General features: G+C 58.3%; 1 protein-coding gene across 4 annotated transcripts in view; it reads right to left on the minus strand.

Moving 5' to 3' along the window:
• Window positions 1-2,828: 2,828 nt before the first annotated feature.
• The window catches only part of SCUBE1 (signal peptide, CUB domain and EGF like domain containing 1), a 112,612-nt gene continuing 101,551 nt past the window's right edge, over window positions 2,829-13,889 (minus strand). For 3 of the 4 annotated variants that reach the window (XM_037028505.1, XM_037028507.1, XM_037028504.1), the window contains 6 exons: window positions 13,492-13,659; window positions 12,665-12,826; window positions 10,842-11,039; window positions 9,434-9,586; window positions 8,977-9,056; window positions 2,829-7,849 (listed from right to left, as the gene is read on the minus strand). In XM_037028505.1, the coding sequence (XP_036884400.1) occupies window positions 7,697-7,849; window positions 8,977-9,056; window positions 9,434-9,586; window positions 10,842-11,039; window positions 12,665-12,826; window positions 13,492-13,659 (914 nt within the window). In that variant the 3' untranslated portion in view covers window positions 2,829-7,696. The remainder of the gene's footprint in view (window positions 7,850-8,976; window positions 9,057-9,433; window positions 9,587-10,841; window positions 11,040-12,664; window positions 12,827-13,491; window positions 13,660-13,889) is intronic. The other variant, XM_037028506.1, reaches the window with a different exon arrangement.

Consider the following 13,889-nt stretch of genomic DNA (forward strand, 5'->3'; position numbering starts at 1 on the left):
GCCAGCCAGGGCTACTTACATGTTTTTAGAGAGAGGGGAAGGGAGGGGGAGAAACACCAGTGTGTGAGAAGAACAGGTTGCCTCTCACAAAGCCCCCAACCAGGGACCTGGCCCGCATCCCACTGAGCTAGGGTGCAGCCAGGGCATTTCTGACAAAATTTCTTTCTTTTTTCTTTTATTTTAAATTTGTAAGTGAATACAGTTTACATTTTATTAAAGATGAGTAAAGGGTTCACCAAAATGAAAACAATTTTAAACAAATTTTTAAAAGAAAACTTTCTGAATACATTAATATAAGCAATTAGAATGAAAACATTTGAAACTGATAACACAAAATCATTAAAATATAGTATCAGTAGAGAACTGGTTTCTAGACAGACTTAAAATGAAGGATATTGTCCAAGAAACCTGTACAGAGCCTCCCACATATCCAGCAGAAAGTGAAGAACCACCTTATAGAAATATTTCCTGAGTAGTAGTGATGGCAAGTGGTGGGGAATATACAGTCTCTGAAAACGACACATTTTACTCACAAAAGTGGAGGCATTCCTACTCCCATGAAGTTCTCCACATACCTAGAACCAAGAACAAAAGACCTTGGTTTGTAATAATTTATCACATATCTCAAAATAATACACTGTAATTGAGAATTAAATGCAAGAAAGGAATCACTTAGATACATTTTTCTGTCTATAACTTTAAAAAGACACTAACCCCTCTTTTTCTTCTTTCTTGGTGGGTTATTATTCTTTGAAGAGGTTTCACAAAGCTGGGCTTGCTGGAACCCTTCAGGGGCTACTGAAGCCAGGCCCAGCCTTGAGCCCCAGACCCTCCTTCCCTCCTTCCCTCCAGGCTGCCTCACCCAGCAATCCTCCTTTCACAGTACTGTATGGTACACTGAGCAGACCCAGCAGCACTCAGTTATCAAACGCCCCTACCTCTAAAAGATTTTAACAACTTGGTCTGCTGTGTCTCTACTCCCTTAGAGGAAACAGATAATGCACCTCTCTGTGAAGAGCACCAAAGGCATGCTTATCTTCAGTGTGGAAACGTAAACAATACAAAAGGTAGAGCACTGGAAACCTTGAAACCAAACTAGAGCAACGTAACAAAGTAGAACCACTGCACAGGATGGTGTTGTCGCTACAACATTCTGCAGTTTCTTCACTGACTGCTCAAGCTTTTCTTTAGCAACACTTTCATTTCAAAAAAGAGATTACTCCAAGTACACCACTGAATAAGGCCAGCATTTACTTATTACTCTTTTCAAACACTTGAGCCCTTCTGAGGACTTGCACTGTCTCCCAGGAGCTTACAGTTCAAAAACTTGAAGTATATTTCTACTACCATCATTTTTTCATTCACATCTGTGTATGAGGAAGCTCTGGCTTTGTTTTCCTCCTCTCCTTCTTTCTTTCAGGATTACTAATTTCCATCTCAGTGTATTTCTTTGTGCACACATCATCATAAAAGAATTATATATATATTTTTTTCCCTGCAGAAGTACTTATAGAACTTTCTGGTTATTGAGTTTTAAAAATTTTACTCCTTAATTTCCATCACAAAATGTAAGTCTTTACATCACCATTTGTGCAAAATATACTTTGATATTTAAAGCTGTTCAACTGGATGAAGTGGCTTGTCCATTATTGCTGCATTTGGATGTCATTTCCTAGGTTTCCTAGGTTATCAGTTGCGAGCACCTGAAAGGGAAATCCTGCTCTCAGCAAATGCGTGACCCACACAGCTTTGCTGAGGGACTTTCAAGAACTCACTTCAAAGCAGCACAACTGTAACTTCTCGAGAATGTGCTTTCTTAGTAACATTCCTAACTCACTGAATAAATAGAAAGTGCTGCTGAAAGATCTTAGAACAAGAGTCAAGACTCTAAACTCCTTGTCATTGCCAGCCTCAACCACGCATCACAAACCTGTCAGTGTCTTAAACAACAGAAAATAGTCTGAAATCTACAACAGATTATTGGAGGAACAGTATAGGCTAGGGTATGTTTATAAGTAAACATTTCAGAAGCTGTGTTTAGCTTGTTCTATTATAAGGGCAGTCACTTGATATGTTCCACTGATTCTCTGCTCAATAGCAGAATCTTGGAGCTTCAACTATTATTGTGGAATGCTTCTGAGAAATACCCAGGCCTTGCCTATGACCTTCTAGAGAGAGATGGCGTAAGTCCCCAAGTCAGGTTCTTCTGTTACCTGCTAAAAAATGGAGTTCACTCCCTACAGTGTATGAATCTTCTTGGAGTCAGCAATGCAGAAAGCATGTCCTTAGGTAAGAAATGCAGCTCACATCAATGCCAGCACCTTCATTTGGGCTCACACCCCAAATGGCCCCTTTGGCATGTGCTCAGTTTATTTACAGCAGAACGCCATCGAGTGGTTTACCCCCCACATCAGGACGCTGAGCAGCGGATCGCTGGCCCGAAAGAGCTTCACTTTCTGAGTTACGAAGTGCTTCTTCTTAGTCTTGGTCTTGCTCGCCAGCACGAGGACCCCAGGTTGCCGGGGGTCGCCATGGCTGCCGCCTCTGTCCCCTCCACCGTCGCGCTCCGAGGCCGGAGACCCGCCCTCTCTACTCGCCGGCGGGGAAGGCGGCCGCATCCCACCGGCGGCCCTGGTGCGCCACGCTCGGCCCCGCTCCGCCCGCTCTATCCGGCTTGGGAGGGAGGATGAGCTCCGCTCGCAGCCCGGCCGGTGTACCGCGCCCGCCGGGCTCGGCGCTCCAATTTTTTTCTTTCCTGATTTCGGTTACCTTTCATCTCTGTGCCCCACCTTTCATGACCTCTGATGAATGAGAGAAAGGAGCAATCCTGAAGTTCATCTTCTGTTTATTATTGGAGTGATTTTTCACAATGTTTCATTACATGCATAGGAATGAACATCATGGAGAAAACAAAACTTCGAATATTCAAGGCAACTAAAAGAAAAATGCAGTCACACTGGCATCTGTCACTCTGTAGGCAGTGACTGCCAATGCGCCAGGACAGCAGCCCGGCAGCCTCCACCGGAGCCCGGGAGAAGGCTGCGAGCACCGGGGCTCTGCTCCCCGGCACCCACCGCACGGCGGCAGGTCCCCTGCCCAGAGCAGTGGGGGCCGCCTCTGCTCAGGCTGCTCGAGGTTCTGACTTCAGCGGAGTAAGAAGTCTCCCCGGAGCTCTGTGTGGCCTCTGGACTGAACACCAAAATACCTGGCATCAGCCAGCTTTCCCTGACGCCTGCTTTTCTCCACGCTGTCGGCCAAGGGACCTCAACTCTGTACTGAGCATGCACTGGGGCCTGTGTGAGGGAAGTCAGAGGAAGGGGCACTGGGCCAGGGTGCAGCAGGGGCTCACCGCTGGAGCTCAGGTTGCAGTGGCAGTGACCGCCCCCCCAGGGAGAAGGGAGAGGCCCATCTTTCTCAGGGAGGCATTGGCAGTAAGTCCCTACTCACACCCCTCCTCCCTCTGTCCTCTCTGCCCTGCATGTCCCCGCCCCAGACACGACCGCCAGGGCCGACCGACCTGTAATGAGCAGTGTCCACATTTCAGTGAGAGAGAGGTTTCGTTCTTTTGGGCCAGGCGGACTTGCTTTGTGCTCTCAGTTCCATGACACTGTTCGCCTCGGGCAGGCCCCTTGCTCGCCCGGAGTCTCCATCTCCACTCCTGAAGCTCAGGTTTGGCCCACCCACCTTGCAGGGGCAGGGGCCTCGTGTGTGCAGATGGTAAGGGGTTCAGCCCAGAGCCAGCCAGGAAAGGGTGTGGGGGGACCTCTGGCCCTTCCTGCCAAGACTTGGGGTCTCCAGAGAATTCCGTAGAGCGCGTTTAGGCTCTGGGGAGCCTTCAAGGGAACAGAGGGTCCCACTCTTTGGGGGCCACCTGTGCTGTGCAGGGCCCCAAGAGGGAACCTGGGGCCATGGCCGTGTTGTCTGTGCCATGGGTGTGGGGTGGTAGCTCTTGCTGATGCCCTCTCCAAGAAGCAAGGCAGGCTGGGTAAGGCTGACTCCAGCTTGTGTGGCCCTGTGTTGGGCACACAGTAGGTGCCTAGGGCGTAGGCTTACTCCCGGAGGGGCCAGCAGTCTGTGGGGGCTGCAGAGGCAGCTGTGGGAGAACTGGAGCTATTTGCCATCTCCAGAATGTCAAGGCCTCCCGCCTTTGCCCTGGACAGCGTGGGCACTACTTTGTTGCCCTGGTCAGAGGGGGTGGGCTGCCACCACATCGGTCTTTGGTGGACACGAAGATGCAGTTTACCAGGCTGACCAGCTTCCAGGCATGGAGTGGGGTGGTCAGAAAAAGCTGGGGTTCCTGGGTAACGAGAACGGAGCTCCCTTCTGGAGTGTAAGCACCAGCGGCAGGCACTGCGTGCGGCAGAGGCTGCCGTCCTGAGCTGGGGGCTGGCTCCCAGGCCGGCGGTTGTGGCCTGTGCACACCGCACACCTCTCTCCGCTTACAGCAGAGCGTGGCTGCAGCTTCTCCCACGACATCCTTCTTGACACACAGATCAGCGTCCCCAGCTCTGCTCCGTCTGTCTGCACATGCCCTCCATCTCCGCTGAGGGGCCTGGGTGGTTCCCGCTGGGGTGGGGGTGTCTTTTCCTGAGGAGACTGCTGGGTTCTTCCAGGCCTGCCCCGACTCCATCTGTGGCCACAGGGGCTTCCCAGAGGATCCTGTCAGCCCTGGCTCTAATCTTCCTTCTTTTCTAGGAGCCTAGCACACAGTAGGCACTCAGCAAACATTTGCTAATCAACCAGACTTAGTTCAATTGGGGCCAGAGGCCGACGGGGCAAGGGTAGGGAAGACAGGGACACTCCTCGCAGGCCCGAGGCCCCTGGCAGGGGGTGCAGGGCACCCTCGTCTGAGCGTCTCCTGCTGGCCGACATGACGCCACACTGGGAGCAGAGCCAGCCTTGGCCCCTGCAGTCAGTCCTGGCTGCGCGGGAGGGCTTTTCCTTCCAGAAGCCTGTTCCTTAGCTCCTTTCCTTGGAGTTCACTGGCTGGCTAGCCACCGGAGGTCCGTGCCAGGCGAAGGGCGGACCCTGGCTGGGGCGGAGCTGTGGCTGCTCAAGACCAGTGTCCGTCAGGAGTGGGCCGCGCCCCTCCTGGCTCAGCCCCTCTGTGTTGGCTTCTCCTTCGGGCAGCATGGGTTGTCTGCACCTTGGTCCTCGGCTTCCCTCTTTCTCGGATTCATCTCGTAATCCGCCTTACCTGGGCTCAGTCCTTCTGCGTTCTTTAATTCTCTCCACCTCCACCTGGAGCCAGGGGGACGGCCCCCTCATGTCAGCCCAGCTGCCACTGGCTCCCACAGCATGGAGACATGTACAAGTGGGGCTTGTGGCCCAGAGGGGCCCCAGGACCACTGGGCCCTGAGGACTGGGGACAGCTCCAGGCTCACAAGGTGGGGCCATGAAAATGGGAGATTCAGGCCAGACCCCGCCGCCAGACCCCAAGCACCCCCGATGGTGTGGGAGGTGTGTTACTGGGGAGGGAGGGCTGCCTGGTCCTTGTGAAGGGGTGACTTGGGGTCTCCAGAGAATTCCGTAGAGTGCAGAACCCCACGTCCAAGTCGGCCCTTCCCTGCTGGGGACACTGCAGGGGCAGGGCCTTATGAGGGTGTCGAGGTGGCCATGGACTGTGAGTGGACTCCCGCCCACAGGGCGGGCAGGTTAGTGGGCATGTCAGGACATGTGCCAGACACCTCCTGCAGGAACAGCAGGAAGAGGCAAAGAGGTGACGGGTCTTCTTGGTCCTCTCTGTTTTGGGGGGACAGCTGGAAAAAACCCTCCCGTCCTCTCCCCTGGAGCTGTTCTGGGGGCCCATTCTGGAGGAGCCTGTCTGACCTCCAGGGAGGACTGAGGGCTCGGCGAAGGAAGACAGGACTCTCTGGGAACTACGGCTGGCTTTCAAGGACTGTGACCAGAGGAAGGGCAGTGTGGTGACCAGGGGAAGCCCCATGGGGCTCCTTGGCTGGCGCTGACCTGCCTCCTAGGTGCTGCCCCTCCCAACTTGAGCTGGTTTGGGCAGAGAAGGTGCTGATGGCAGTCAGGTGGGGAACTCGCCCTAGCCGAGACAAGTGATGGCTGTGGGTGGCAGGGAGACCTCGCCAGCCTGCCTATTGTCACCATTCTCAGGGCCACATATGCTTCTCACACTGGGCTCACGGCCAGCTGCTTGGCTTGGCTCGGCTCTGGGAAGGGGGTGGTGGGGGAAGAAACAGCCTGGGGGCTGGGGTTCATTTTCTGATTCGTCCATGTTCCTTGGAATCCCAAATACCTGTTAACCCTGTAACTATAGACCATGTCCCATGCCTGTCCTGCCCCTGGTGGCCCGCAGTCTCCGCAGGCCGGCCTCTGCACGTTAGGGCTGCAACAGTTCTGTCCCAGACTCTGGCCTCCTGGTGGAGTGGGACTCCAGGCAACTCGGTCGAATTCCAGACTTTTCTTCTTTAAAGACAGACTCAGAGAGGGAGGCAGCCTGGCAGGGCAGGAAGCAGCCTGCCTAGGGGCTGGCACTCCAGCTGGGCGGCTGCCTGGGCCTGGGCCACCCCCACCTGCTCGAGAACGAGGAAGGAGAGAGCCACTGCTCTTGAGGCCTCTGTGGTCACACAGCCTGTGTTCGCGTGGGGACGGCCCTGCTTCTGGTGCCACAAGGGCACAGTATGGGCCCCAAAGTCATGGCCTCAAGGTCAGACCCAGGTCCCTCCTGAAGCTGACCACTGTGTCCCTGCACCCCCAGCGAGGGGTTCGGGGGAACCTGCCTTCCACCACGTCCCGTCTGAGATCAGCACTCCGGCAGAGCCCTGGAGCCCCGTCTGGAAGATCTCGTCTTACAAAGTGTGTCCATAGCCGGCCTGCCTTGGCCCCGGGCATGCAGGCTCCTGGCCACACACAAACAGGGGTGGCCAGCATCTGGGGAAGCCGGCAAAAGCTGGGGGGCTCACTGGCTGCCGGAGACCAGGCGGAGCTGCAATATTTACAGTTACTGAAGAGACTTTCCCTAAAGCACCCACAGATAGAAGTATATATATTTATATTTATACATATAATACTTAATTAGATCTCTATCAAGGGAAAGCACAAATCCACATTTTCTTCCCCAGCAGCTCTTTTCGGTGCCTCTCAGAGTCCTTGGGGCCTGACTGCAAGGCGACGCACTCTTGGCCTGCGGCTGGGGCTCTGGGTGTGGCCGCCCCGGCGGCAGCAGCTGCACCCCGCTTATCAAAGCCCTCCAGTAGCCCACACACACCGTCCTCTGCAAGGCCGGGCTTCTCATCTCCGATCGGGCCTCCAACAGCCTCCCGAGACATCTGTCACCCGAGAGGCATCTGCCCGGCTTCCAAGGCCTGCCAGGAGCCGCCCTCGTGGCGGTGCAGCGTCCTGCCAGGAGAGGGCGCTCTCGGGGGGCCTGGAACCGAGCAGGCAGAGGGGAGGAGGAAGGCTGCCTTAACAAGTGTTCTCCCATGGGGCAGCGGGGCAGCGACAGGAGGCGTGGCGTGAGCGTGGCGGTTGGGCTGGGGTCTCTGCCTGGGCGGGGTCCCGCCCTCGCCCTTGCCGATGGTGGGCCTTCCTGAAGGGCAGCCTCCGCGCTGACTCCCCAAGGCGATGCTCAAGCCCTTTGGAGCATCCTCTGAGCTGCTGCGTGGAGGGCAGGCCCCGCCTCGCCCCTTCCCTCCGGACGTGGGCGTCCCGAGCAGGCGGCGCGGCGGCGTTATTTGTACGGCCGCAGGAACCGGGACACTTTGGAGCGCAGCAGTTTGATGAAGGACCGCGGGAACATCTCCTTGGACTCCTGGGCTGTGTACTTGAAGTAGTTCTGGGGGTGCGCCAGCACGTCGAAGAGGGCCTTGATCAGCTTCTTGTCCTGAAAGACACAGCCAGGCCAGCTGAGGTCCCTCCGGCCAGGGCCCAGCTGCCTCTCCGGTGCAGGGAGGGGGTGGGGCGGGGTGTCTGCCAGGACCTCCGGCAGGGAGGGGCTGGCAGGATTGAGGAGCCCACAGACTCCCTGTCCATAAATAAGTTTTAATCTTAACTGACTAATGGTTTTTAAATAGTCTATTGGGGGCATTTGAGATCTTGTTCACCAGCATATGTCAGTTTGGCTCAAATAAACTCTCTAAAAAAGATGGTCTATTGGTTGGAACTCTTGGGGTTCCAGTAACAATTTATTCAGTAAGTGTTCTGCTGTGAAACAAAACATGTTGGAACCCAGGCCCGAGGGTAAAACTGTACCCCCAGAACCTGCTCCCTAGCTTCTGCCTGGGAACTGGCTCTCTGGCTGGGAAGGTGGCTGTCCCTGGGGTGAGGGGCGGGGACCCTCCGCTCAGGCTGCGAGGCACATGAGCAGCGGTGAGAGCGAGGACCCACACGCTGGGCCCAGTGCTGAACTCTGAGCTCTGCAGTCTGCAGCAGGGCCGGCCTCTGCACTTACACACTGCCTACTGTGTGCAGGAGTGGGCGGGCCTGGAGCACCCCTGGCCGTGAGCTGTCTCTGCGTCCAAGCCGAGAGCGGAGTGCAGCTCTGACCTCCAGGCTCGGGACGCACCTGCGGGGCGGAGCCCAGGCCAGTCCCAGGTGGGCCTCTGGGCTGCAGTGAGGACATGGGCCCTGCCCTGCCTAGTGTCTGCTGCCTGACGGCCACAGTCCCCTGGACCCTTGTGTGACAAGATGGCTCTGTTCTTTGGGGCCACAAATAGGATGAAGAAGGGGCCCACCCAAAGGCGGTGCTCGACCCCACTGATTTTAAGATGCCCCCCTGTCAAAAACTACCCTCATTTCACAGACCTGGAAAGTCAGGCTGACAGCTCGTAAGGCGCCTGCCCAGGGACAAGCCACCAGGTACTGGGCTAGACCCCTTCCAGAACCTTCTCCTCACCTGTCACACCCTCCTTCTCTGCTCTGGGAGGGGGCTGGGGGCAGGGACGGCCCTGGGTCCCCACAGGCCCTGGCCCCCGGATCCCAGGGGCCCTTCCCACAAAGATGCTCACTCACTTTCAAAATCTCCTGGTGGTTCTCCGAGGCGTAGAGCCGCCCGTCGCGAACGATATCCTCTATGAGCTGCTGGTAGTCCTCTGCACCCACGGGGCAGGAAGGTGAGGCTGCAGACCAGCGGGCACACCCCCGCCACCGCGGCCTCTGTCCTCCCCACGCCGGCCAGCCAAGCCACTGGCTCCTCTGCCTCTGAGCCTCTGGGCCCTCCCCCTAAACTGTTCTCCAGGTCTCACTAGCTGGAACACCCCTATTTAATCCTCAAAACCGTGCTGGGGTGGTGCCTCGTGCTGAAGCCTGCAGACCCCACACATTGCTCCCCCATCCGAGCCTTGGGCCCTTTACATGCCTGTGCCTCCCACCCCAAGACTGCTGCCCCCTGAGGCGGTGGCGGGTGTGTGACTAGGCTCCGTGTACCCAGGGCTGGCCTGGGCTGGGCACATAGTGTGGCCACGCTCACCGTCGTAGGTGACGTAGGGCACTTGGAAGCCTTTGCCGCTGTTGCCTTCGTTGGATTTGAACTGGATCCAGAGCTTCCGGGAGCGGGAAGTGAAGGCGATGGGCCTCTCGTAGGTCTGGCAGGTCTCATAGGTGGTGATGGATGTGGGCGAGGCTGGGGGTGAAGACACGCCATTGCTCCTGGCCCACCCCTGTCCTCTGCCTCGGGCTGCTCGCCACCCCATCCAGTCAGCCGCCCAGCACCCACAGGCCCTTCGCTCCAAAGACTCCAGCCCCCTGGTGTCTCTACATGTATTACCTCTACCTCAGATGCCCTTCCCTACCCTCAACCCCAGTTCCTACTTGTCCTTCTGAACCCATTTCCACGCTTCCTCCTCCAGGAAGCCTTCCTGAGTGCTCCATCCCTGCAACATTCCTGCTCTGCTCTGGTGAACTTATTATTACAGCCTCTCTCTATAGGATTGTCACTGTTTCCCTGCCACTTGCTCCTCAAGGACAGGGCTGTTTTCGGTCAGATCTGAGGGCCTGGGGCAACCCACCACTGTACAGATCCCTGGGGAGGCTTCCTGGGGTGGTCCTGAGGCAGGAGAAGCTGGTTCCCCTAAAGCTCAGCCCTGTATGTGAGCAGTGGAGGGCGGGGAGAATGTTGGGACTGGGGGGGCTGGAGACAAGCAGGGGTGGGGACATGGTCCCAGGCGGGGTTCTGAGCTGCTGCGGGACCCTGGGCAGCTCCTGGCCCTTTGTGGCCTCAGTCCTCATAGGACACTGCGCGTTTCCAGCGACACCGAGTGGGACACAGTGACGAAGACCAAGTAGGCCTTCCACTCTCGCCCAGGTCCCCGAGCCTCAGAGGCAGCCTCGGCCCAGGTGGGCAGGCATCGTTCTGTGTCTGCCTGTGTCCCCCGACCTCTGACCAGGAGCTTGCTCCCTTGGGCGCCACTGCCCCACGACAGCACACATTGTGAGGAATTTAGCCTGGTCCCTCAGCAGGCTCAAGGGCACCAGGACCCCTGCTCATCACCTGAAGTCCCACCAGAGCCTCTGGTGGGGGCGAAAAGCTGGGAGACTGGGGCCCACGGAGGGGGGGCGATGGGCTGTCTGACTCTGGTGTCTTGTTGTGCGGGCTCAGAGTGGCCCTTTGCCACCCCTGCCCCAGCTTCAGAGGGAGAAGGAGGCCTGTAGAGTAGGAGTCACCCCCAGGGTCTCGGTCTGGGCAGTGGGGCAGGGCATGGAAGGACAGCTGAGACGAGAGACTGGCAGACTCAGAGCTTTCCAGACCTTTCCAGGCAGCTCTGCAACACCCACCTCTCAGAGCCAGAAGGAGGTGGACTTGCACCTGGCCCCGAGAAGCTGTGCGGAGGGTACAGGGGCGGGCACATGGCTGAGGCCCTGCCTTGGTGGGCACGTACCGCTCTTGCGCATGACCAGGACGTCGCCGCACTCGTCCTCGATGGGCAGGAAGATCTCAGGGACCACGACGAGGATCCTGCGCTTGGGAGGCGGGGAGATGTGCCACACGCACTCCGCGTTGGCTGGGTAGTCGCCAGGGTAGTTGGGGGACTCGATGTAGCCTGTGTAGTCGCCAAGCTCGCCGCCACAGTGCTGGTCTGTGGGTGCCGTGGCCCGTGGGCCTGGTCAGGCCTAGGCGGTCAGCGGCCGGCCAGCTAGGCCTGCCGCAGCCTTGGAGGCTGGCAGGCCTCTGTCTGGTCTTGGCCCGCCTCCCCCTCGCCCTCCCCATGGGCTAGCCAGGCCCTGAACCTGTCTTCCCTGGGGGTCCCCTCCCCAACCCCCACCCCGAGCTGGAGGGCAGGTCTCCATTTGTATTGGCTCTCCGAGGGCCGGTGAGCATCACCTTCTTCCTGGGTGCCCTCGGCTGCCTCGCCCGAATCCCTGTCTGTGTGTCTGGGCCTCCTGCCTGGAGCGGTGGGCCCCAGGGACAGGCAGCTGTCAGAGCCTGAGTGAGCCCCAGCACCCCCTCTGTCTCCGCCCCCATCTGTTCACGCCTTCACTCAGCACCGCCCTAGTGCCCAGCGGGTGCCAGGTGGGTGGTTCTCCCCCGAAGCAGGAAGGATGAGGGGTCAGCAGGCAACACATGGAGGGAAGAGAGACCCACTCCCCACTCTGTTCTGATTTAGCTCAGCTGGGTACCCTGGAAAGGGCCACAGGGGACTTTTTTATGAGCTTAAATGGTCCCTGGCCTGAGCCTCACAAAGGAAGTCACTATCTTTAAGCAGAGAGTTGAAAATAAATATTGGATGTGCACAATTTTCTCATACACACTCATCTACAAATCCTGCCCTCATATCGAAGTTTCTGGGACACATTTTGTTTTCACCTTTTTCTTCTAGAAGCTTCCTTCCTGCTTGGTTTCCCTGCTTGTACTCACTAGGACGTTTAAGACTGTCTCGGCTGAGCTCCACCACCGTGACTGCCCTTCTGCCCCGAGGGCTGCAGAGGCAGCTGGGGACAGCCCCGGGCAGAGGGGACAGCCTCACCTCCAGGACTAAGTCCCTTTCAGGATTAAAGATGACCGGCAGCCCAGGAAAGGGGCTGACTGGCTGGAGCGGAGCGGGGAAAGGGTAAAATGCCAGAACACAAGCCCCTCAGGGCTCTGAAAAATGCATCAAAAATACCTAAAGTAAAGACACCACCCTCTTTGTTAGGCCCAGATGACTCGCTCAGTGCGGGCCCGAGATGTTACCGGTTTCCCCAGTTGGTGGTGTTTCCCACGTTTCTTCGGGGAAAGTAAGTTGCTCATGAACACGGGCAGGGGCGTGGTCTTTTCCTGGCACAGCCGCACTGGGCACACCTGGCATCCAGCTTCCTGTGACCTGGGTTCTGGTTTTCATGCACCTGGCAGTCTACTCCGTGCGTGCCTTCCACCTGCAGGGCCTGGCTCTCGGCAGCTGCCCCCCAAGACTCATGGGCCCAGCCTGGCTTTTCCTTCCCCAGACCCAGAGCCTGGGGTGTGTGACTAGGCTCCGTGTACCCAGGGCTGGCCTGGGCTGGGCAGTAGGGACTGGCCTGCCAGAGGCTCCCACAGCAGGGCCTAGCACAGAGGCGCGGGTGGCCTTGGGGCAGTGGAACCGGTGCACGCCGGGGGCACAGTCAGCGCTCTGCAGACCAGGCCATGCTCAGCTCCACTCCTACACCTAGGCCTCTGGGTGGACATCCCTGCCCCCGGCCCCTCCCAGCGCCCTAGCACTCAGATGCTGGGAAGGGCGGCACCTACTTTTGCAGTGTGTGACGTTGGTGGAGCCGTCGAAGTCCGTGCTGGTGTTGCCTGGGCAGGCAATGCAGTGGTTCTGGCCGAACTCGGGCTGGTAGGTGCCGGCCGGGCAGCGGACGCACCGGTGGGTGGTGGTGTTGTAGTGGTGGCCAGGGGAGCAGTGCACTGGGGGGGCACCGGTGGGGAAGGGTGGGGCACTCTCCCTGGGCCTCTTGTCCCCGAGGTCCCAGCACAGCATTCGAGGTCTTCCCCGCCGCCTGCTGACCTCCCACCACCCGTGTCCAGTCCCTGGGCAGGCTGACCCTCTGTTCCCTGATCCTGTGCCGGGCGTGCAGAGTGCTCGCACGCTCCGTCTGGGGGGGGCTCGGAGGGGAGCAGGCTGTCAGTGGGCCAGTGGAGGGCGAGTCCTGGGGTGGGGGTGAGGGTGAGGGCTGGGGACCGCTGGGGGAGCAGTGGCTGGATTTCAGCCGGTAGCTCTGGAGGGAGGGCCTCTCCCAAGGTGAGACTCTGACCTTGCCCACTGTCCCTGCTGCCCCTGCACTTCTTCACCCTCCTCCGGCCACAACCTCCCTTCTATAGGCAGCAGGAAGCCCTTGCAGTGCCCAGAGGTGCTGGCAGCACCCCCTGGTGGCTCCAGGGGCTCAGAGCTCCGCACAGTAACTGCAGGCGGGAGCGGGCCCTGTTGTGCTGTCCCGGTGTGTGGCTCAGTGCTGGCCACCTAGTCTCTTGCCTGATGGCCCAAGGCTCCTCCTCCAACCTGGGAGGTTTGCGGGCAGAAAATGGTCCCTGTGTAGCTCTGCCAGGCCTGTGGGGTCAGAGGGCGTCCTCACCTTTGGCCTCACAGTCTTGGAAGGAGGCTGCGCCCTCGTGCTTGGTGAGCAGCCCCCCGCCGCAGAGGAAACAGCCAGTGCGCCCAGGCTCTGGCTGGTATGTGCCCACAGGACAGGCCTGGCAGGGCTGGAAGCCATCAGCTGAGAAGGAACCTGGAGAGCACTGGCCTGGAAGACAGAGGTCACGGCTCACTCAGGCCACAGGAGGGCTGCCTCCATCCAGGGCCTCCTCTCAGGCCTCATCTGCCCCTGGGGAGGGTGCACCGAGGCACCAACATTGGGGGTGGGTGGGGACAGGCACCTGGGAGGAAGCCTGGGCCACCCGAGGCCTGGCCCCCAGTCGGCAGCTGCCAGAGGCTCCCCAGTGTGTGGCTCGGCCAGGCCTGGCTGGCTTCTCC

Source organism: Sturnira hondurensis, unplaced genomic scaffold (genome assembly GCF_014824575.4).
Source record: "Sturnira hondurensis isolate 20B ecotype Veracruz unplaced genomic scaffold, ASM1482457v3 Scaffold0019978, whole genome shotgun sequence".
Lineage (NCBI taxonomy): Eukaryota > Metazoa > Chordata > Mammalia > Chiroptera > Phyllostomidae > Sturnira > Sturnira hondurensis.